This window comes from Protopterus annectens, chromosome 15.part0, assembly GCF_019279795.1.
Source record: "Protopterus annectens isolate FY-2018-M chromosome 15.part0, PAN1.0, whole genome shotgun sequence".
In the NCBI taxonomy this organism is placed as follows: Eukaryota; Metazoa; Chordata; order Ceratodontiformes; family Protopteridae; genus Protopterus; species Protopterus annectens.
The window spans coordinates 515,957,241-515,983,201 of NC_056749.1; the positions used below are offsets into that span (position 1 = coordinate 515,957,241).

The 25,961-nt window shown below is 37.0% G+C and overlaps 1 protein-coding gene across 5 annotated transcripts in view; it reads right to left on the bottom strand.

Moving 5' to 3' along the window:
- GRIA3 (glutamate ionotropic receptor AMPA type subunit 3) overlaps nucleotides 1–25,961 on the bottom strand; it is a 2,740,455-nt gene that overhangs the window by 1,558,342 nt on the left and 1,156,152 nt on the right. For all 5 annotated transcript variants that reach the window (XM_044057328.1, XM_044057327.1, XM_044057326.1 and 2 more), the window contains exon 4: nucleotides 5,720–5,907. In XM_044057328.1, the coding sequence (XP_043913263.1) occupies nucleotides 5,720–5,907 (188 nt within the window). The remainder of the gene's footprint in view (nucleotides 1–5,719; nucleotides 5,908–25,961) is intronic.

Here is a 25,961-nt window from a genome sequence, read left to right on the forward strand (position 1 = left end):
ACACTAGTAATAGGTGACTCTATAGTCAGGCACATTGACGTCTCACTCACTAGGCTGAACAAGGAGAAGGTTACTGTTAGCTACCTGTCGGTTGCCAGGATCCGTCACATAACACAAGCACTCAGGTCACTCCAGAACAAGTACAAATATGACTCTGCCATTGTCCATGTTGGTGTGAATGACCTGAGCCGTACCGCGGACTACATGAAAAGAGACATGGAGGAGCTCTCTGATCACGTAGCCCAGGCCGGTATGACCCTGACCCTGAATAGTATCCTGCCCTCACCAAGAATGATACCATGGTATAGAGAAAAAATTATCAATTTCAACAATTGGCTAAGCTTCTGGTGTCATTCAAAGGGGATCCAGTGTATGACAGCCTGGGATGACATGCTCGACAAGCCACGCTGCTTCTCTAGATATGGCTTGCACCTGTCACCCTTAGGCTTTCGAATACTGGCCAAAGCTTTTGCCACCCCCATAGTGTCTTTTTTAGGCACAGCTCAAAAGACAAACCCACCGCCATAAATAGCACAAATAACAAAAAACTGAGGGCAATGCTACTCAATGCCATAAGTCTAAACCTCAAAATGCATGCACTCAAGGCACTCCTCAGTATGGAGAAAATCGATATATGTGCAGTAACAGAAACCTGGTTTAGGGCTCCAGAGAGCACCCCAGCACTACCAGGCCACAAAACCCGGACCAAAATACAAAATGCAGGAGAGTATCCATATTCATCAAGGACACCCACACCTCCAGGTTAGTGGCATAGCATAATGCTTCAGAGATCATCCACGTGCAACTAAAAAATGGGTAAAACTGCTATTCAAATTATAGCTTGCTACAGATCACCCACCATGTCCCAGGACCCACACTCCGCATTCCTGGAAACACTGGGAAACATAAAGGTCCTACCAAACACCCTGATATCGGGTGATTTCAATTACCCAAACATTAACTGGGAAAACTACTCAAGTACAAACTCCAGTGCCCATCATTTCCTAGAATTTATAAATTCAAATGCCCTGGATCAACTGGTCAACACCCCCACCAGAGGTGACAATATATTGGACCTGGTCATCACCAACATGGCGACCGGTGTTCCACACCAGAGGTCAACCCATCGCTGGTTAGAGCTGACCATAAACTAATCACACTGGATATCCACATTCTGCTCCCACCCCCGGTCAAAGAAACCACCGTGAGAAACTTTTCAAAAGCAAACTTCACGTTATTTAAGACTGAGGTGGGAAGTTTCAAAGCCCCCATGCTAAAGGATAACGCTGTCCAAGCTGCAAAATCCTTTACTAATGCACTCTACGGGCACCTACAAGAATGCATGGATCGTGCTATCCCAAACAAAACCAAGACTCACTCCTCCAAGAAAAGGAAACCAGTCTGGTGGACCCTTGCCATAAACAACCTATACAATAGAAGGAGGAAACTAGTAAAGAAAAGAGGAAAATCCCAAGAAGGGAAGACATCCCTGATCAGTATCAGCAAGAAACTACGTTCCCTTATAAAATCATCCAATGCTAGCTTCGAAAGAAAAATTGCCATGGACTCCAAAGATAACCAGAAGGCATTCTTTAACTATGTCAAGAATCTAAGTGGCAATTCTCAGATCTGCTCAGTGTTAGTGCAGAATGGCACAAAATACACTGAACCGACCAATATAGCCAACATCCTGGCAGACGGGTTCAGTGCAAACATCACCCCCCCTCTCACCCCCAAAAGGGCCCATAACTATACCAGAAGAATGTAGTGCCCCTGATATCACCGACACTCAGGTTAAAACAGCCCTTTCCAAAGCCAAAAGCACAGCATCAATGGGACCGGACGGTGTCCCAGGCTGCGTCCTACACGAGCTCAAAGATGAACTAACCCCTCACCAAAACACACTGTTTAAACTCAGCCTCTCCACAGGATATGTGCCCACAGAGTGGCGCACAGCAACGGTTATTCCACTCCACAAAGGTGGAGCCACAATGGACTCCGGGAACTATCGTCCTATAAGCCTGACTAGCTTGGTCTGCAAAGCTATGGAGAGCATCATCATGGATCTCATTAACAGAGACATTGGAAACCTCCAAACACTGGACCCTACCCAGTTCAGCTTCGTTAAGGGCAGATCATGCCTCCTAAACCTGGTGGACTTCATTGAGACAGTTACCAAAGCTACAGATGAGGGAAAGGTGGTCCACACAGCCTACCTAGACCTTGCAAAGGCCTTCGACACCATTCCCCACTCAGGTATTATAGACAAGCTCACCAGCCTGAACATAAACCCCTATGTCACGAGATGGGTTGCCAACTGGCTCACAGACAGAACCCACATGGTAAGAGTTGCACGAGCTAGGTCTGACTCTAAACCGGTTACAAGTGGCATTCCCCAGGGCTCAGTCCTAGGACCCCTCTTGTTCAGCATACACTTCTCAGAGGTACGGGCAAGCACAGGAGAACTACGGCTGCAAACTAGGGGCTATAATTGACTCTCTGGCTGACACAGACATCCTCCAAAAGGGTCTCACTGAGACAGATACCTGGTGTCAAAACCATGGCCTCAAGCTAAATGCCAAAAAGTGCATAGTCATCCCCTTTGGAAAAAACAAAGTACCCACATGCTACCACATAGGTGGGAGCCCCTAAATACAGAAGATGTAATAAGGGATCTAGGGACCCAAGTAGATAGTAACCTCTCCTTTGATAATCACATTGCCAAAGTGGTTAGAAAATCCTTCTATGTGGCCCACCTAATCACAAAAGGGTTTGCATCCAGATCGTAAGAGGTCACTGGGCCCTTCTATGCATCACTCATCAGACCCATCATAGAGTACAATGCCCCATTTGGAATGTACCTTACAAGACACCTGCAACAACTGGAAAGACCACAGAAGCACCTCACCAAGAGGATCACTTGCCTTAAGCAGATGCCCTATGCAGCTCGACTGAAGAAACTCCAGCTGTACTCGGTTGCATACTGCCTACTCAGAGGTGATCTATGCCTGACATACAAGGCTGTGTCCAACCCAGAATTGATGGACAAGCTCCACCTAAAGAAAACCATATCCCCTCGAGCCACATGCTCCAGGGATCTAAACCTCACCACAACAATAAATAGGATGTGCTGGAGGGATAGATTCCTGTCCCAGAGACTTCCCATGCTCTGGAACAAGATTCCAATCAACATTAGGCAGAGCTCCTCGCTAACCCTCTTCAAAAGAAACCTTGCCGAGTGGATGGGAAATAGAAAGTTTACCCCAGGGATCACATCAATGGGTCTGCTGGATAGAGGGACAGGGAACTAATCTAAGGGGGCAGCGAAAGCCAACACATTCCGGCTAGGCTTATAAATGCCTTCGGTTAGATAGCCTATTACCTACCTATAAACCTAAAATATGTTGAAATGCTTGTGTATGAACTGCTGTACTTCTTTCTCCTATTCTGACATTTCCATTCTGAGGTGACCTAACTATGAAAAAATGGACATAACCTGATCTCCAAGATTTAGCAGAACAAAATTGGCACTTCAAGGATACAATGTCAAACTGGCAATTTTACAAATAAGAAAGAACCACGGAATAAGGCTAGAATGTGTTTAATTCTTTTCTCTTCTGAGGTACTGAATGACATTGCTCTGCCATTAACTTGTTCTATTTATATAAATGTTATATATAGTTTAGTTTATCATTTAGAAGACAACATGCAGACATAAAGATGTAGATTCTTGCAAACATTTTGCACACTTCTGTATAAGCGCAGTTAAACTTTTTCATCTGTTATTACGCAAGGCTAAGTGAACTATTTTTCACAGGTATTTGCTGGCTGCACTGATTATTATTTTATGACCCTTACTAGACTCTGCATGATGGTGCCGCGGCCTTCATGTAACTGACCCATTCTTTCCATTACTGGTTGAGATACAGGCATCCCTGGGCGAAGCAGCAGTCCTGCAGCCTATTCATTCATGCCCAGGGTGTCTATCAGCCAGCTAATTCTCCATATGGTAAAAGTCAGGTGGTATGGAGCAGGTCATATTACTGGTCCTATGGGGGTGTGATCTACTGTCCACTGTCGAAGCAATTCACCTTCTCCCTTGCAGTCACTCACTGAGCTCCTGCTTCCTGCTGCTGGTACAGGTAGCTTGCCTCACTTGCTCTCATGACTTGCATGCACACACCCAGATAATACATGCTCACAGGTTCATACTGCATGAATGTAGCACCAAGTCTTCCTTCCAGGTGACATTCTAGTGGAAAGCTAAAGACACCTCATATCCCCTCAGGATGCATGTGCTAACAGCAGCTACTGACTCCCATCCTTCTTTGCCAGCTCTTACAGGCATCCACATTGCCCAGCTAATTCAGGTCACCTGCATAAGTCAGGGCTTCTATTCCAGGTGGGAGGTTGGTATAATGGTTAAGGTGTTTACCTTACAGATACCAGGTTCAGCATTTGATTCTTACATGGTATAACTGACTAGGATTAAAATGGGCCCACAAAGGCAGTTAGCCTAACATTAGTTTATGAACCTATATGTAAACTGCCTACCTTTTTGGGTGGGAAGCTGGTATAATGGTTAAGGTGTTTACCTTACAGACACAACGTGCAGGGTCTGATTCTTAAATGGGGTAATTGGCTAGGCTTAAAATGGTCCACAAGGGCAGTTAACCTAGTACTAATCTGTGATTCTATGATCCATGGAAATGGCTGGCAGTACTTGTTTTGTTCACATTTGAAGCAGCCTTTCCTCATCTCATCTAAAGTCCTCATGTACAAAATAGCTCCCTGTACCATTTTGGCTGACAAAATGAAGATGCTGTTTTGTGAGTATGACTTAGGCTTTGGTTGAATACCTCTTACAAACATGAAAATACTGATGGAAGAACACCTGCTGTATATGTAGCCTGCTTTATGTTCCAATAGGCTGCTTATCAGCAGTGTCCAGGTTAATAAGATTTGGCTGTAATACTTAAGCATGTATTATTTCAGTATTTCTGAATCAGTCCAAAAAACAAGTACTATATGAAAAATTCTGATCCTTAACTTACAAGAACCAGCAATGCAACTCTACTCGGTTGCACTGTTGGTAAGTTATGTTTATTTTTTAAGTAGTAATTTAATAAATCATGAAAGATAGTAACTGACATGATCAGTTAAAGTGAGCAATAAAATCTGTATTTCATGCCATCTGCAATGGGAGTAGATCCTGCTCTACTGTGGGATTGCTATATTTTATATATTGCTATTACAAAGAGTAGCAATCATATACTCGGAATGAACCTTCTTACTTTTCTGTTTATTGAATTATAATATTAGATACTGTCATATCAGTGCTGCCTGTACCTTTTAAGCATGTATAAATCACTTATAAATCATCATATGCACCATCTAATTTTAAAGTATGCATAATTTCTGTGACATCACATCATATCACAGTCCTTCCACTACATACAGCATTTATAGCCGATTTCTATGCAACGGTATTTCTATGTGCAAGAAATGTTGACTCAGTTTAATAATTTAAAAGGTACACAACTAAGGTTACCCATCTACTACATCTGGTTGTCCTGAATTTTCAGTGATTTATAAGGTGACAAGATCAGTAAATAAAGTGATTTCTGAGAGAAACAAAATATTGCACCTATACAATGAATTAGCCATGAAAACCATATATAAAGTTAAGAACTTAAAAAATAATATATACTTCACATACCTGCTCTAAAATTATATTAATTCTTTCTACTTCACAGTCTATTAAATATCTCCTTTCTTGTCTTCTGTCCATTTCTTCTATTATTCGTCTGAATTCCTGCACATCAGTAATGCTTCCCACTGAGCGAGCTGTGACTTGCCAGTTATTTTGTACTGCTGCTTCCATAATTGCTTGTAGAATGAAATATCCTAGAAGAAATAAACAATAAATCAACATAAGACCCCATCCCATGACAAATAAGGAAGAAGGAATGAAGTCATTTTGAAGTCAAACAAAGTTTATGATGCACCTCAGAGATCACAACCGACTTATGATTTCTAAAAGAGCACTTAGCATCCCTGTTGTCAACTGTGAGTGATACATGTAGATGCAAGTGATTCAACTGTCATTGAGAATAACCATTCATTTTAGGAAAAGTGCAATAATATGCTTATGAAACAATACAAAATGGAGAGGATAGATATAATGTATAGACACAAGAACAAACAATGTGTGCTAGTATCACAAGATAACAATAGCCACCAACAGAGTTCTAGTATCACAAGATAACAATAGCCACCAACAGAGTTCATATAACAAGCACACAAAGTCATGGGAGAAATTACTCATTAGCACTTTTAAATATAGTCCCCATTATCTCATTAAGCATTGACATAACGAAGAATAGTTAACGCAGTTTGCTGTTCTATTAGTTTGTACCTTATTTTGTGGACACAAAATGGTCAAAATGCCAACTACATTACTTCGTAAACCATTAATTAAAATAAATACTACATTCTTTACTCACTTGTCTTGCCTCTTTCCTCTTACCCGAAGCCCAGATTCTGAACACATTATTTAAGATAAAAACATCTACTAGGATAACTTAAAGCAAAACAGATAGAGCAGGGGTAATATCATTAGCATGACAATTATAGGAATTGTATTTTGTCTTAACTCCTGTGCATGGCCACTCAACATATTTGTATTCCTGAATGGTATTTATTTGTCATTTTTTCAGATAGTCACCCCACCTAGACTTAAACAGTTTCTCTAGGTCACAGTTAGTGTAAATGAATTTGCAGCAATAATCAAAATTATTTGTAAACCACAGAAAAACAGTTAACGATCCAAACCTCAGCCAAGGAAGTCACTGTTGTTTGCCACGAAGTACAAAGTTCTATGCCAAAAAGTGAAACATTCCTTTATTGTAGGTAAGCGCTTCATGATGCTGCTCACACCACTTCAGACCTTTTACAACCATGGATCACAGTACTCGGTACTTTATACTACAATTTAAATCAGCCCATTAACTTAATTGATTCAATTGAATAAAATAACCTGTTAATCACCCATGAATAACTTCTATAAAAGTTATACATAGGGTACGCAAGCTCAAACAATCAAACTTCATTCTGCTATAAAAACATATAGAAAGGGATGCATGTATAACAAATAAAGATGTATATATGAACAACATATAGAACAAACATATATAAAAAACTTACATATGCATACTTTTAGACACAGGTACATTCATGCAAAAATGAAAATATAAAAATAAATGCGTACATACATTTCTCTCTTTCTACAACTAACCAAAGGGGTACTTAGTTATTATTTAATATATAAAATATAAAAGAGTACTAAATGACTTTTATAAATCAAATCAAATGCCTATTCCGCAAAACAGGTTTAAGGGGGATCCTGTCATTTAACCCTTGACCCCTATCTGCTCTCAAGCTGATGATCCAGCATGTCTCTGAAGTCTCAGTTCTGTTTATAATGTCCCTCCTATCATTTTCTTTTATTAGTTCTATCACTTGGAAGCTGAATGCATGCTCTGGCCCCATGCTTAGCCAATGCATTTGTCACATTCTGGTTCCTAATGTGCAATAAATGTTCTCATATTCTGAACCTCAATTCCCTGTTGGTTTTTCCTACATAGAAACTCGAACAATTATTACACACTGATATATATACTAAGTTCTTGCTATTACAGGTGGCTTGAACAATAAACACATATTCTCTACCTGTATCAGGGTGCAAGTAATTATTACTAGCATCTATATATCTGCACTGATTACATCTAGTGGAAGGTAATGTGCCCTTATTAGTGGTGATATTTCTGCTTAGTGTTTCTTTGGCTTCTGTGGGATAACATAAATGTCTCTTCAGAGACTTTTTATTTTTAAAGGAGAAACTTGTTTTTTCTCCTACTATCTTCCTTATATTGGGTTTATGTGTCAGAATGGGCCAGTGCTTCCTAATGACTCCTGTTATAAGGGACATATTACTTGAATATTGGGTAGGTACTCTCAGAACTTTCTTTTTTACTATTTGGTTCATAGTTGTATTATTCCCATTGTTAGAGAAGTAGGGCTTCCCAGTACTATCTCTTAACTTGGCACTCTCATCTATTATATCAGTTGTAATGTGGTCAATATAACCCCTCTCTCTAAATCTCTGTCTCAGTCAGTAATCTCTTGATCAAAGTCCTCGTCCCTTGCTGTTAACCTAGATGATCTCAATGTTTGCCCTTTTACAACATTTTTAAAAAATTGTCTGGGGTGTATGCTCTCTCGGTACAGAATGGTATTTCTATGACACTCCTTTCGGAATAATTTGGTAGTTATTTGACCCTCTCTTGTCTTGAACACCTTTACATCTAGAAATTCCACTTTCTTATCTGAAACCTTCATTTTATAGGTTGGAAAGGATGCATAGGTGTTAACATCATGGTAAAACCTATCAAGTTCTTCCTGGCTACCATCCCATAACAAAGAGAGGTCATTTACGAAACGCTTGTAGAATATTATCTGCTTCCAAGTGCCATTGTTTATACTGTTATTCTCCCATAAGGCCATGACTAAGTTTGCGTAGCTGTTGGCACTAGAAGTGCCCATGGCCACCCCTTCTTTTTGTAAATACAAAGCATGTCAAATAACAACATTATTCGTGAGCACCTGCTCCATCAATAGACTTAATTCTATTTTTGTCTGTGTATAAGTGCCATCCTTAGTTAAATATTCCCTTAGCATGTCAACTCCCAAATCATTGGGAATTTATGTAAAAAGGGAATGGACATCTAGTGTAACTAACTTCACATTATCCAGATTTAAATTAATGCTTTTCAAAAATCATATAATTGGTTTAAGAACCGTTTGATATCCCTTAGAATAGTTGCATTCTTGTCTACTAATGGTCTTAATGTTCTCTCCAAGTATATGGATATCAGTTCTGTTGCCCAATTCTTGCCTGAGACTATAGGTCTTGGGGGGGGGTTCACTGGATCCTTGTGTATTTTAGGAATCCCTTGAATAATAGGGGTAAGGGGGCTATTCACTTTGAAATAGTTATACAGGTCTTCAGTTATCCAACTGTCTAGTAAACACTCATATAACACATTTTCCATTTTTAAGAGACTTTCTTTCGTTTTAACAGTAATAATTTCATACACTTTAACATCATTTAACATTTCTTTCGTTTTAGTGTCATTATAACTTTTGTCCATAATTACTATGGGTCCCCCTTTGTCAGCTGGTTTTATTATGATATTTTTATCATCCTTTAAGTCATTTAAGGCTTTGTATTCACCTCAAGACATATTAAAATGATAGGGGAGGGGGCATTATAAACAGAATTGAGACTTCAGAGACACACTGGATCATGAGATTGAGAGCAGATAGGGGGTCAAGTGTTAAATGGCAGGATCCCCCTTAAACCTGGTTTGCAGAATAGGCATTTGATTTGATTTATAAAAGTAATTTAGTACTCTCATATATTTTATAACTAAGTACCCCTTTGGTTAGGTGTAGAAAGAGAGAAATGTATGTATGCATTCATTTTTATATTTCCATTTTTGTATGAATGTACCTGTGTCTAAAAGTATTAAGTTTTTTATAAGTGTTTTTTATATATGTTGTTTGTATACACATATTTATTTGTTATATATGCATCCCTTTTATATGTTTTTATAGCAGAATGAAGTTTGACTGTTTGAGCTTGCTCTTATCTTAGCTTTTATAGAAGTTTTTCATGGGTGAGTAACAGGTTAATTTATTCAACTGAATCAATTAAGTTAATGGGCTGATTCAAATTTTAGTATAAAGTACAGAATAATGTGATACATTGTTGTAAAAGGTCTGAAGAAGTGGTGTGAGTAGCACCACAAAAGCGCTTACCTACAATAAAATAATTTTTCACTTTTTGGCATAGAACTTTGTACTTCTTGGCAAACAGCAGTAATTTCCTTGGCTGAGGTTTGGATCATTAGCTGTTTTTCTGTGGTAGACTTAAACTTGACTCTCTTTAGTCTTTCCCACATAGTATCCTTTCTTCCCTAAAACAAGTCCTATAAGTACAAGTGATTCTCCTCATAGACTTTTTTTTTGCACCCTTTCTTAAAAAGTACCCTGTCCACATGGTATTGCCCAATTCCTTCATTGATCACCAACACAGATGTTTGGGACATCATTTAAAAAAAAAATCCAACACACACACACACACACGTGGACTACCGGAGACATGAAAATCAACATTTTTATCATCTCCAAAAAGACTAATAAATCCAAAAATCCGCACACAAAGCTGGAACCAGAACAGATACGTCAGCAAACAGTCTTTATTTAATACACGGTTAGCGCTTTCATCTGGTATAATTCACCAGACTTCATCAGACAATGTTAAGTCACAACCCTTCTTAAAATACTCTTCCCAATTAATGCATCTACCAGTAAGATAACGGATTCATTTAAGCACTTCATTACATCCCCGATAAGACTTTTAAAGCAATACTTTCCATTTTTACTTTGTTACATTTCATCATCTTACCTTAAACATAAAAAATAGAAACATTTTATCAATTACTAAAATAATACCATAATAAATATAAATATGAAATTGGTGTTTGCACATATCTATAAATAAATTTTATATATTATTCAATGAACTTTGTTTCTTAAATTCAATTACTTTAAACTTAAACAATAATATACATAGTCATACAACCTAAATAACACCAATTCAACAAACATGTTACTTAATACCTTATGTTTAAAAAATTACAAAAAATATACAGTTTTTGTAGCATCATATGCTGACTTATTTAGTAAAGGCTACAACTTTCTTCCTAGTAAAAACAGTGATTTAGGGGAATTAATAGGGAACTTAAAAATGTATATGAGAAATTTAAACTTAAAATATTTACATAGAAACGACCACAATAATTATAGAAGGCAGGGCAATGTATGTAGAACACAGAGTATTTACAATCCGGATATTCATTTATTGTTGAAAAAGTTTGAATCTGCTTGTGAAATAGATTATCGTTTTTATATAGGTAAAAATAATGTGGAAAATAATTTGGATGTCTCTGAACTAGAATTATTGTATGAAATTAGGAGTAGAACTGACAAGATATATGCGGCCTGATAAAGGTGGGGGTATGGTTGTTTATTATAAAGATGACTACATACAACAAATGTTTGACATGTTGTGCAGTAGTACTTGTAGTGAGACATCTATTAATGAGATGAATATAGCTTTTTCTAGAATTGATTGGGAACTCCTGGATATGACTACACAGGATCAAATCAGTATCGATGAATAGAATTATATGTTGAATGAGACTCCCCCAAATTCCAGTCATATTTGGAGTTCCCAAAATACATAAGCAGCTTATTGACCCACCATTTCGCCCAATTGTTGATTCTGGGTGGTCAAAGACAGCATATATAGCAAGTCTGATAGATAAAAAATTAAAAGATAAAGTCCAGAACATTCCCCATTTGTGTAGAGATTCCTGGCATTTTTTAGAAAAATGTAACAACTTAATGCCTTTTGAGAAACATAGCACATTTATAACAATAGATGTCAGGGATCTTTATAGTTGTATTCCACACAACATAGGACTTGCATGGTTTTCTGATTACTTATTTGAGGAATTTGGTTTAGAACAAATTATTAATAACACCTACACTCAACTGATGGAAATTGTTTTAAAGAACAACTACCTATATTTTGATGGGCATCACTTCAAGCAAATGGAAGGTGTAGCAATGGGGTCATCTTGTGGACCCTTATTTGCTAATGTAGTGATGACCTGTTGGGAAAAGCAATTTCTTTTCAAGTCTTGTTTTTTTGCTCATATCAAGTTGTACCTACGATATTTAGATGATTGGTTTGTGGCATGGACTGGACCAAGGGATAAAATTATGAATTTTATTACATATTTAAATGAAAGTACTAGTTTTCTTAAGTTCACGGCTAATAGTGATATGTATGAGATCTCCTATTTATATGTATTAATTACCAGAAGTGGGGACAGGTATATTAAATCTACCGTATTTAGAAAACCCACATACTCAAACACTATGTTACATTTTTCTAGTAGCCACCCAGAACATATAAAACATGGTATAGTAAAAGGACAACTAGTTTGTGCTGCTCGCATGAATTTATTCTTTGAAGATTTTTTTGAGGGAATGTGACCTTATGGGTAAAATGTTTTTAGACAGAGGGTACCCAACATGTTTAGTGTATAACATCCAAGAGGTAATTAATAAAAGAAAAACAGGTATATATATATATATATATATATATATATATATATATATATATATATATATATATATATAAACCTATTTTAAATGGAATTGAACAAAGAAACATAGTACAAACAACCCTTGTTACAACAACGGTAATAAACAACACTTCTGCCTCTAGAGGTGAAACTGGAGAAGATACAAGGACCCTAGATGAAGCAAAAGACTCCAATAATAATATTATTGAGAGAGATTTTTGTCCTTTTGTTTGTACATATTCTAAAGATAGCCATATTATACAAGACGTAATGAAGAAAAATTGGTCCATTCTTATGCAAGAAAAAACTGTTTGACACATTTGGTTTTTGCCCTAATATTGTTTTTAGAAAAGGTAACAACTTGGAAAGTTTACTGGAAAGGCCTATAAAAAGTGGACATGAAGGTCATATTTCTCCTTGTGGATTTTGCCAACAATGTAAACATGTTATGAAAACTTCAACTGTTAAAATAGGCGGGAAAGTGATAGATGTTAAAGGGAAATACATTTATACACATGCAGTAGTTTATGCTAGCATCTGCAGCCAATGTAGTGTGTTTTATATAGGTAAAACACAGAGAAAATTAGGTCAAAGAATATATGAACATATTTATGAGATAAAACAAAAGGAAAAAAAATGCACTATATAAACATGTTAAAGAAAACCCAAACCACAGTTTTAAATTTGTGGTATTACAACAGGTAAAGAGTGAAACAAGGGGTGGTCCCTGGAAACTTTTCTTGGAGGACAGAGAGACCTGGTGGCAATTATATTTAATTGCTCATTCACCACCAGGGTTAAATCATATTATATCCATAACAAGCAGGTTGAAGTTGAAAACTTTTGACAGATAGCGTCCATGATTCATTATTTTAAAAAATGTTTTTAAATGTTTATATTTTTTTCTGTATATTTTTTGTAATATTTTTAAACATGTGGTATTAAGTAACAAGTTTGTTGAATTGGTGTTATTTAGGTTGTATGACTATGTATATATTATTGTTTAAGTTTAAAGTAATTGAATTTAAGAAACAAAGTTCATTGAATAATATATAAAATGTATTTATAGATATGTGCAAACACCAATTTCATATTTATATTTATTATGGTATTATTTTAGTAATTGATAAAATGTTTCTATTTTTTATGTTTAAGGTAAGATGATGAAATGTAACAAAGCAAAAATGGAAAGTATTGCTTTAAAAGTCTTATCGGGGATGTAATGAAGTGCTTAAATGAATCCGTTATCTTACTGGTAGATGCACTAATTGGGAAAAGTATTTTAAGAAGGTTGTGACTTTTAACATTGTCTGATGAAGTCTGGTGAATTATACCAGATGAAAGCGCTAACCGTGTATTAAATAAAGACTGTTTGCTGACGTATCTGTTCTGGTTCCAGCTTTGTGTGCGGATTTTTGGATTTATTAGTCTGGTTATTATCTCCAAAAAGACAAATAGTTCCACAAAAACTAATACTGAAAATATAATTCTACACTAACATACAAACAAAAAGTGCTTGAGAGATAAGTGTATTACCCAACCTTTACCCATGTCTGGAACAACATTCCCTTGTATGTAAAACTGAGTGACACGCTTGCATCCTTCACAAGTAAATTCATTCCAATCCTGACCTGCTTTTCCCTTAGAGAAGTGAAATTTACACCATGAGGACAGGTATTAACAAGGCTGATATGGTTTCATAATTTACTAGCCTTGCCATTTCCATAATCATATGATCATTGTCCAGTTATCTCACTGTGCTCTTATAAATAAAATGTCCCTGATCCTAACCCATACCTCGACTCTCTTCTTCATATATTAAACTGGTTTCACTTTTACAGAATAATAAAAGCTGTGGAACCTGAAGCTGCATTTACTCAATTGTTTCTGCCATTTCATAATTCAGCCTACCCAATAATGTTCCACATGATTCAAGGAGAGATAGTCCCCATGTGAATTAGGAATAATGTTTGGAAAGTTTGCAAATTTATGCAGCATATAAAAACAACAGTACATTGCTAAATGCTCATGAAAGAGAAAGAATCCATATGTCCCATACTTAAAAAGCAGGCAGTATGACAAAAGCTTTTCTTCCAAAGACAGGTATTTATTGATTGACTGACTTATTGAGTAGATCAATCCCCTTAGGCTTGTGTTCTATTTTCAGGAGGGACACAAAATAGTTTTTAGACTGAATAAGAGAAATTTGGCAAGGATGACAGTGAAGTCACCCTGCTCAATATGGGGGCAGGGCTGGTTAATTCTTAGATTGAATTTAAAGGACCACAAATTAACTTGATGAATGTCAGAATGCATACATGGATAGGACTGATTATTACTTTGCTGAAAACTTTGGGTTTACACAAAGTACTACTCCTGCAGATGGTTGAGAAGCCCAGACCACCATCATCCTAATTAATGCTTTATGTAGTAACATCATAGGCACAAGGGAGGTGAGGAGAAGGATAAAGTTCCCAGGGATAAATTAACAAATGGTCACATCAACTATAATCATAGGACTTTTTCCCCGAGCAGTTGAAGAACAAACTAAAAATGTAACTGGGGCAATCAGCCAAAGGAATCAATGTCAGAGCTTGCAGTAAACAACAAACAGGAGTGATGTGATACACAGGAGGAACATATGACCTTACATGAAAATGGTGCTGAAACAAGCAATGAAAGTATAAATGTTCAACCCTATTTCTCAAATAAATGTGAACAATTAGTAGGAAATAGTCAGGGTAATTCAATAGAGAATACACGTATGGTCACTTTAACATATTCTAGTGATGCAAGTATGATTTGTGATATTAAGAAAAATTGGCCTATTTTGCAGACTGATTCAGAGGTATGCAAAGCAGTTGGCAATCAGCACCTGTTTTGCTTTTAGGAATAGTAAGTACCTGAAACAAAGGCTATGCTACAAACAAACAATGCCTCCCTTGGTCTCAGAACATAAAGGTACATTTGCATGTAGGTGTTGTACATATGGCCCCCAAATGTTTTAATGTACCCCAGGACACTACGTCCCCTCAAATTTTCATTATATTCTGACTGTTTAACCAAGAACATTATTTATATGGCAAAATGTTATCTCAGTGAATGTTTTTTATGTTGGAAAAAGTAATAGAACCTTAAAAGAAAGGGTGATGGAGCATTTAAACGATGTCCGAAATACGAAGCTAACCAATCCACTAGCTAAGCATGTTCAAGTGATGGGTGAATTGCACTGCTTCAGGTTTTTGGTTCTACAGATAGTAAATGGTAAAATAAAGGAAGGAGATATGATGAATGACACTGAATATGCAGAACTGTGGTGGATAATCGATTTTACAGCTAATACTCCTCCTGGTTTAAATAGTGCTGTTTCTTTAAAATCAGCGCTCAAAAAGAAAAGTTTACTGCACTAATTGTATAACTGGTTTTTACTTCTGATTGGTATTAGTGATGTATTTAATTCTGTTAGTATTGGTTTTACATTGTGGTCTGAAGAAGCAGGTGGCCGTGAAAGTGCTTACCATTTTTTGTTTTAATAAAACGTTTGTTCCCTAGCCTGTTGGACATCTCTTTTTGCTACATTATTTTCTTTGGATTTGGTCCCGGTGCCACTATACACTTTATTTGGATATATTAGTAAGAAATAAACCTGTATACAACCCTCTGCAAGTACTTCACAGATTTAAGTGGCAAACCATCCCTGAATTACTCCAAAGTGATCAATGCAGTTTGTGATCTTCGATAAAGGATTCCATGATCGACAGTGTTGCAAACTGTCCAGAGATCAGGAAGGATAAAAACTTAATTACATTATTAATAAAGTTGTTGTGTCTTTCGGCTTTTCCCGGTTAGGGGTCGCCACAGCGGAACTCCAGTCCGCTAATGATTGGCAGTAGATTTTTTTTTTTTACGTGCCGAGTTGCCAGCCTTCAACGAAGGTACACCCATTCACGCATTTCTCCACACAGAAGATGCTTTAGCTAAGAATCAAACAGGACAACGTCTTACTGTGAGGCGACAATATTAATAATAATAATAATAATAATAACTACTACTACAAGAATGGTAATAATACACTTGCACTCATGCTTTGACTAGGTTATTGAAGATAGAGTTATTTATTTATTTTTATTTATTTATTTGCATTTGTTTACTGGGAATGTCCGACTGGGCTGAGAGGCCCGTTTTCAGGAGAGGCCCGGGTGAAAAGCTCCACCATAAATTAAACAGGAGTAACAAAATCAAATACATCATAACAATATCTAAATAGATGGTAGCTTCTCTAACATAACAGAACAGAAACAAAAGGATGAATCAACTATAATAAATAGAATCTAAATATATAACTTAAATAAATTAATAAGTAGTAGGAAGGAGGTAGACAGGTCAGATGAGGGCTTAGCATTACCATATCGAACAAACACAGACTGAAATGGACTGTATATGGTGTGTTCCTTAACCTGACAATCATGCTGCTTGTCGCCCCCCTTTTCCAGTACCTTAAAGAATGTACAGTCTGAAACAGGGTGACAGCTGTCAAGAACATCAGGATCCAGTTTTTCGGTATCAGGGTAACTAAAACCTCTTATAGGGATAAAAGGACATCCAGCTCCCAAAAGGCAATGAAAATCTTGTACTGATTGTGACTCAAGAGGGCAGCTTTTTTTAATCTGAAACAGATTTTTTTTTTCTTTTCTTTTTATGAATGCCCCTCAACCCAACTCCTGATATCATGATTTTTTCTCAGCCTTCTCATCTTCCCAAAATACCTTGATACTGCCTTATTATGAGTACATATACATTCATCACTGACGATGGCTGAGATGCTGTGGAGGTAGAATAAGCCATCATACCTCCATTGCATGTCCTCCCCTGGATATTCAGTGATTCATGCTGGGAGAGTGGGGAAAACGTCTTTGGTGGCATAGGCTTTCAGTCAGTCAGTCTTTGAGCTGGAGAGTGAGGATATGGGCAGACACAGAGTACTAGAAGCAACACTATGCTGGTCTATCAGGGTCCTGAAAAGGAGGAGTGACTTGCAATGATTTCATTTGGAATGACGCGCATGCGCACACACGTTGTGCATAGGTATTCTCTCACGTTTTGTATAGGTAGCAGCACAGGCAGAGGGAGGTTCAGCACCCAAGGAGAGAACAACTGGAAGGACCACCTGATGCTATTTGCTTGTCTGACCCTTCATAGACACCAGTCACACAGGTGGATGTCTTGACTTTATGCCACTGGGTCAACAACATGGGACATATTTTCAAATGATTCACACTTTTTCAAGGAAATCTTGATAAGCCATAAGCATGGTGAAAAGTGTGTGTGTGTGTGTGTGTGTGTGACTGCATCTCCAAGACAAAGAATGCCATTCTACAGTGTCATTTTCATCTGATGTGCCCTCTGTGACAAACCTGCATCTCCTTTCAGTGGTTTGGCTTCTTCACATACTAAAGCTACATTAGTAGGAAAACTGGCAACCTTCTGAAGTTTTAAAGTGTTTATGACATTCGTGTGGGTGGGTGTGTGTGTGTGTGTGTGTGTGTGTGTGTGTGTGTGTGTGTGTGTATTCTGCAATCAGCTTGCATCCCATCCAGCGTTAGTTACCACCGAGTGCTAGGATAGGTCGTCTTCCTGTGAGCTTGAATTATATGAGCAATCTGAGAATGAATGAATGTGCATAAAAAAAGAACAGACACTTTCCCATATTATTTTATTGTTATAACAATGTATTTTTTCACTCTGACACTGTACAGAGGAGAGGGATTTTTTTTTAATAAATGCTCAGTGCTGCCAATATGATGTACCTTCTATAATATCATCAAAATAGGAATCACATTAAAAAAGGTAATTTTCACTCATACTGGAGTAGTAATTTTATACACTGCAAATGTTCTTCAGTTTCACTGCATACTGGAATTGGGTACTTTTAAGTGATTTCAAGTATTTATATTTCACACAGCCAATTTACTGTTTCTGTCATTAATTCCTATAGGTTTCTAGATGGTCAGTGTCTTATGCTAGACATCTTTCTATCATGATGGTTCACTGATGACAGGGGTGATTGCACAATGGCTTTAACTCACTGCTTCCTACAGGAGTACGGTCATCAGGAAAGCAGAGTTCCTGTGTATCCTATAAGAGTGTGCTCATCTTTACAGGATACTTCCCTGTAGTCCTGAAATGAGTACACTCATTACTGTTTTCAGAGCCTAATTTCTGAAGTCCTGGTAAAAGTACATACATAAACCTAAGGCAGCATGGTTACACACACAAGCTAAGCATGACTGAAATGGTCTCCGTCACACGTGCAGACCTGGATAAGGAGTGTTTACAAAAAAAGTTATGATAAAATAGGACACAGTTCCATGTTTACCGTCTTGTTGGGGATGATGTGTCTAAGCAGTAGGTGTTAGTAAAAATGACATGTAAACATGGTGGGTAATGTGAATACATTTTAAAATATCAATAGTATTTGGTAAAGCAGTTATGCCTATTACCTAAATGTCATAACTGCATTAATTTCATTAAATCTGTGCTGCCTATAGCTGAACGAATGATGCCATATTATACAAAACAAGAGGACACATGCAGTTGCCACTGTTAGCTGCTATTTAACAGAAAAGGGTTTGTAAATTAATATTTGTTTTGCAGCATCAGGAAATTATTATATGCATAATTTACACAGATTTGGCAATCTTGCAAAACACCAGTATGCTGTCCTCCTTTGTCATGCATGACTGGAAAGCTCTTGAACAGGAGGATGATTTACTCCTTGCTGTCTTGGATCTATGTCGCACACTTACAGATATAACCTTTTGTTTGATCATAACAGAAGTAGTTTTGATAAACAAAATACAGTCTCTCTTTCCTAAGTCTATAATATAAAATTAGGATATACATACAGACTGTTGATACCGACACCAAATGACTTTCTCATTCTCCTGTTTAACCAGCACAGTTTTTTGTTAGCACACTAACAATATATAATGCATGACCAACTTAGGACCTGCCATGTTACTGTGCCATACATTGCAACCACGCTAAAAGGAAGCTGCATTGTTGCACACGTAGAGGGATACTGGAGGACAGTAGGCTTCTCAGTAATCTCTGTTCAGTAATTTCTAATCATTACATCCAACTGGCCCTTTTTACAGCTTGCAGTTGGACTTCTGGTACTACTACTTTCCTTCAATGGATAAAGCCATTTTGTGATGTCCCAACCCTATGAGAGTGACTGTTCCTTTGTAACTGGTTCTTGGGTGTCTCGGTGGTATTTACATTTCTGCATTCTGGGAGCAGTGGCTTTTCTGTTCTCTAGTCCAGCTCTCAGTCTATCAGCCATGATTTTAACATGTTTTTTTATTTTTGCTTTTGTCTTATTTCACTGGCTAAATCATATTTTATGCCTATATAACGTTCGAGAAAGATCTGTCTTGCTTCCTTGAGGGAACACAATAGTTTGTTGAAATAGCTCTATTAAGGTAACTCCTGCTCTACACCTGGTGGTTGAGTAAGTCTTTTTCAATTTTTGTACTTAGCAAGAAGCAGCTTTTGTGTTACACACTGCTGCTCTGAGGGGTTAAGCTATGATGTTATTATTTTCTATTTTGTTTTATTTACTGGACACACATTATTTCCTTACTGCCACAGCTTCTGCAGGACAATCCCATTACCAGTTTTAGGGGAGATTCTCTCGTATTCTAGTCTCATTCCTTTTTCTTTGTACATAGTTGTGTTAGTTGAGACAGGTATATTTCTTTGTAAGTGGTTGTGTTAGCTCACATAGGTATATTTCTTTGTGTGCGGTTGTGTTGAGATAGGTATATTTCTTTGTACGCAGTTGTGTTAGTTGAGACAGGTATATTTCTTTGTAAGTGGTTGTGTTAGCTCACATAGGTATATTTTTTTGTACGTGATTGTGTTAATTGAGATAAGTATATTTCTAACTGGTTGTGTTTGTTGAGATTGGAATACTTCTTTGTACGCAGTTGTGTTAGTTGAGATAGATATATTTCTTTGTAAGTGGTCGTAATAGATCACATAGGTATATTTCTTTGTACATGGTTGTGTTAGCTCAGATAGGTATATTACTTTGTATGTGATTGTGTTAGCTGAGATCTGTATATTTCTTTCTATGTGGTTGTGTTAGATCAGATAGGTATATTTAAATTTCTGTATATCAGAGCTCACGAGTGGCATCAAGAACAGTTGTCTGAAAATTAAAAGATGCATTTAGTATCCTGCATGTTTGGACATGTTCACTTCTGGAGAAGAAAAAAAAAAAAAATTTCCGAAATGGTTTTATTTTCTAATTAATAAGTATTCCGTTTTCTGCAGAATATACTGTGCTGTGACTGTAACCATGGAGACTAAACAATTAGGAGTATCCAACACTCTGCACATACTAGGCTGCATTTTCTTGCTTGCTTCCTTAGCTCCTGCTAGGCAGACAACATGACTTTTGCAGTTGGGTTATGGTTTAAAACAATAATTAGTGAATTTAATCAAGATGTGCTACTTCTAGCTGAGGTCTGAAGAGACTTGGTGATTTTAAATAAATTGCTAGAAGCTAAATTACAGGTAACTGTAATGGGGCACCACATAATCGAGCCATATTTCTAATATTCTTTCATACTGTTATTTGGTCTTGACTTTGTGCACTCACTTGGACACACACTTAATTATCTCTTGCATTGGTTAAAGAACTAAACCAAGTAGATACAGGTCCCTTTTCAGGAACACTCTCTGGTCAAGTTACTTGCTCAGAGTCACGTATTCGACAAATGGAGGTGGAAGGAATCAAACACTGTACTCATGACTAGAAGCATCAGCTTGTTAATAGTCCAGAGCCTTAACTCTCTGCCAAAACTGCAAAGTCTTCCTCAACTGCACCTCTTTTCCTGCCCCACTGTTGGTTAAAAATGTAAAGTTTTTATTCTTCTGGTTCTACTGTTAAAGAGAAGGAGCATTCTGGATAAAATGTGCATCTTCAAGTGATTGAAAGCTACACAATTCAAGCATAGTGGTCTGAATTTACTGAAAAAAAAAGCAATATTGCAGGGACTCCTTTTTGTCATACTGCAGTAAGCGTGATCATACCTCTCAACCTCTTACAGCAAGAGAGTTGGACAAATCCATAAAAAATGGGGGGACAAAGGCCCAAAAATAGGGAAAGCTTTTAAACATTGCTCTTATAAACTTAGAAAGTTGATAGAATAACAGCTTTTCCATTAGCATGAATTTTCTGAAGGGTATGAAGTCTAAAACTCAAATGCCTGTCATTATTTTCTGATTTCCATCCTCAAAGATTTGCCAATCTTTTTCCAGAAAACCAAAAATTTATAAGGGATAGACCAAAGATATGAGGCAAAAATCTGGGCATTTTGTGAAAACCTGGACAGCTGAGAGGTATGGCCATGATTTGTTTTCCCAGACTGATTTATCATGTAAATGATTTTATATATTTTACTTTGACAAAGTTTAATCTGGTGCTTTGGCAGTGGTAAATTTTTGGGCAGTATAGTGACAAACAGGATTTTTTAATGGTCATTAATATGCATAATATTCAGCCACGCACCCATTTATAAACAGTGCACATACAATTGCACATGTGCTTCCAGCTATGTATTTTTATAGCTATGTGTAGATATCCATCTTGTATACATGTATGTGCATGTATATTACTTTTCTTTCTCTCTCTCTTTATATATATATATATATATATATATATATATATATATATATATATATAAAGAGAAAAGAGAGGGGGGAGATTTATATATAAATATGCATACTTTTGTTGCAATTTAGAACTACTATGTGAAGGTTTTCCAGATATGGATGGCCATTTCAGAAAAGCTTGTAGTATTTCACTGTCTCCAGTCATTATAAACAACTGTTGTAAATCTGGTGTTAAAGAGAGTGGGAGAATTTGGGCAGAAATGCTCTTGCACTGAATATATCTAAACACTAAAATATCAGCCCCTAATCAGAAAAATATATGAAATGGTATCTATTTACATACACACCCTCAGTTCCTATTACTGAGGTGCATGGTTTCAGGACTAACACAGAGGTTCTGTCCTGTTTAAATCAGTCACTGATTTGATCAATTCTTCATGAATTGTTTTTTCCTGCTTACTTATCATGCTAATCGGTGCAACCCATGAACTATATAATATCAGACTGTACGTGCCCATACAGAAGTGACATACAAAATTCATTTTTTTAAAAAAATAGCTTTTAAATATATTTCATTAGCAATGACTTAAGTTGTACTCTAAGATTTGATGCAGATCAGACTGCAGCAGCTTAGCAACTCTACACAAGTGACAATAAAATAATAAAGAATTGTAATGCAATGAATACTGGTAAAAGCAGTAATACCCTTTTACAGGCCAGCACAAGAAGCTTTTTCACTATTTTAATATGTGCAATAGTGCTAACATTTGCAACAGATATCTACCAGTAAGAAAATCATAGTCTTGGAAAGAAATATCTAACGCACTCAGTGTATTGATCTGCTGTGGTGCAGTGGTAACGTTTTTGCCTCACAGCAAGAGGTTCTCCCGTTCGATTCTCAGCTGGAGTGCGGGGAGTGCCTTCTGTGTGGAGTCTGCATGTCCTTCCCGCGGTCGAGTGGCGTTCCGAAAGACATGCATGAATGGGCGTGCCTTTGTTGAAGGTTGGGCATCAAGCTGGCAACTCGGCACCGTAAAAATCTACTGCCAATCATTAGCGGACCGTAGTTCCACTGTGGTGACCCCTAACCGGGAAAAGCCGAAAGACAAACATTACAGCAAGACTTCATAGGAGCTGTTGTTTTCTGATAAAACATATAAGGATTTTGTCTGTCCAAGTAGAAGGAGGCCCAGTCTATGCACTACATGACAGTTAACCAGTCATACCTAAATATTTCATGTTAAAGACCAGTTTGTGTCACTTGGCAGTCTTTATCAGGGCACTGCTTAATTAAAGTAGATGCTTCAAAACAATTATTTTCTTTCTGCTTTCTCTCATTTTCCCATTTATAGACTTAAGGAAAAAAAAATCTCTCTAAAAGTACTTACATTTTAAATAAGAATTCACAAGTTAGCTTGATGTGCTGAAAAACAGACACCCCCATATTAGCTAATTTTGGAACTATTCACAATCAGATATTCTGTTTGTGCACAAGGCTCCTGAATGCAACCATGCAGATCACAGACTATAGTCTATTTTAACAACCAATAAGCTGCGGAACAAATACAATAATGGCCATTTCTCTTAATTTTCTGTAAAGGTCAACCTTGCTAGACACGGAGACCCCCAGATCATGTTATCTACTAACATTATGTATGGTAATCAAGAAGCCATCAAATGGCCTGGCAAAGTTTTCCAAATCACTCACCCAGCAACCATCGGAGCACACTAACAAACCTATACAGATGTATTTACAATTCATTTGACAGGCAATTAATGAGGTGAAAACAGGGGGTCTACCATCAGCAAAATGTTCTTGTTACCACAGTGACTGCAAGTGGTTGTAATTTACTGCAGGTCATCAAGAATGGAGCACTGTGTTATTAGCAAATTCCAAATATAATAAGACAGGGAACTCCAACAGTAGAGGTAGCGCTATTATTAGTAAATACCTTATTCATAGAAAGGAAGGGAGGTGACAGACATATTAGCAAACATGCATTATTTGGATAATTCCCAGATATGTTGTTCATCAAGATCATTATCTAAGTTAGCTCCATGGTGCGGAAGGATGAAGGCCTAACACTGACCCAGATAATATAATTTTAATTGATGATTTTGACTCTGGAGGAGCCAAATGGGAGGTGATAGCAGGGTTTCTAATGCCTGACTGCCCACCTTAGGGGGAGATGGACATAGTGCAGCTGACAGTGGCACATTTAGTGTATCCTACCTGTCTGAGGTTAGGGTACAGGATCTAGTGAAGGACTGGGCACATAAGCTTTACTTTACCAGCAATGAAAGGACACTCATTAACCACCAAATGGTAAGGGATATGAATAAACAAGAAAATGCTGTTAACTGCTTGGATAACAGGCTTTTGTGACTTGCTCTCACCCATGAGGAATGAGAAGGTTGGTTAAGTCAAAACAGAGAAGTGGTATTCATTATGTTTAATAATACTGAAATGTTACAAATGAGTTTTCCAAATGTGGCCTTGCACAAGACATACCTGCGTCTCCCTTCTTTAATGTGGCTTCTGGGACAGAAACATAAAATGACCATTATTTGCACTGATACATCTGAAACAATAAATATGCCAATCCATCATAAGGTTCTTAAACTTTAAGTACGTATTTTGTTGTGAACAGCCTCACCCCCCCCCCCCAAAGAAAAACAACATCAAATAATTTTATCATTTGGGGCATAAAGAATGATATCTGTCTTGTAGATTGTTGTCTGTATCCAGAAACCACATTGTAACTACGGTGCAGTTTTTAAAACCATATATGCAATCATTGTACATTTTCTGTATCATAGAACTAACTTGATTTATAAATGTATTTAACATAGGGAACAGTCTTTGAACTTAAGAGTATATGTATGAGTCTTAGTTGTCTAAGGCATCACGTTCGCATATGGTTTGCAAAATCTGAGCACCTGTTAAATGATGATAAAAAAGTTGAATAAAGCACAGACTATTCTCACAGAGTTATCTTTTCAGAACCTGCAAAGTATTCACACTGTAGGTGTCTAAAACTGATGGCTGTGAATATGTCATTATGAAGTCTTCTATTTAAAAAGTACCACGGGGAGGCTTCTTTTCAGAGCAGTTTTAATGTAAATATATTTTAAATGTCTGACATATGTGAATAAATGACCTTTAACTAGAATGCCTCAAAATGTGTCAGATTTATGGTAGATTAAATGACTGTCAGCCTTGTGTTTTATTGGAAACTCATTTCACCTGAGAATGGCAAGAATTCTACAGTAAAGTTTTGTGAGGAGGGAATTTTTGGACAGTTAATGACATATCAGAAGTATTAAAACATAGAAGGTTGACAGGCATTACAATATGGATGATCATAAAACTACAAGTAATTCTGTTCCTTGAAAATATACCGTACAGTGCAGAGATTTTACTGATGGATATCCTATGTATATATATTACCCACTATCTAATTATATTTCTGTTTAATACTTGGAGATTATTTTTTTTACAATTATTAATTTCTCAGATTATTTACTTATTTTTATAGACTCTGGAAATCAGGACTAAAAGAAAAACGGATAACCAGACACATGTATAAATACATTACAGAAAGATTAGCAAGGGAAGAATTACAAAGTACAGCAGAAAGAACAGCGTTTTATCGAGTAAGGTAAAATACATAATCGGATTTCTGTACTGCAGTATATTAAGGAGAATACTTGGGAAAAGGCTGTATAACAATGTGCACTGCAAGAAACCAGAAGTAAATCATTGTGCTGGATGATCTAAAGAAGCAGTGTAGAAATACACATTATTATATGCAGAGACGTATGACTGAATGGAGACAGACAGACATGCTCAGAGACAGAGAAGGGGCCAAAAGAAGTAAGAAAAAGGCATTTGTCAGAAGATAGAATCCAATACTGGAGTAGAGGAGAAGCAGCTAAGAAATGTATGATAAAAAACAATCAAAATGGACATGCATCAAGCATAATTTAATTTCT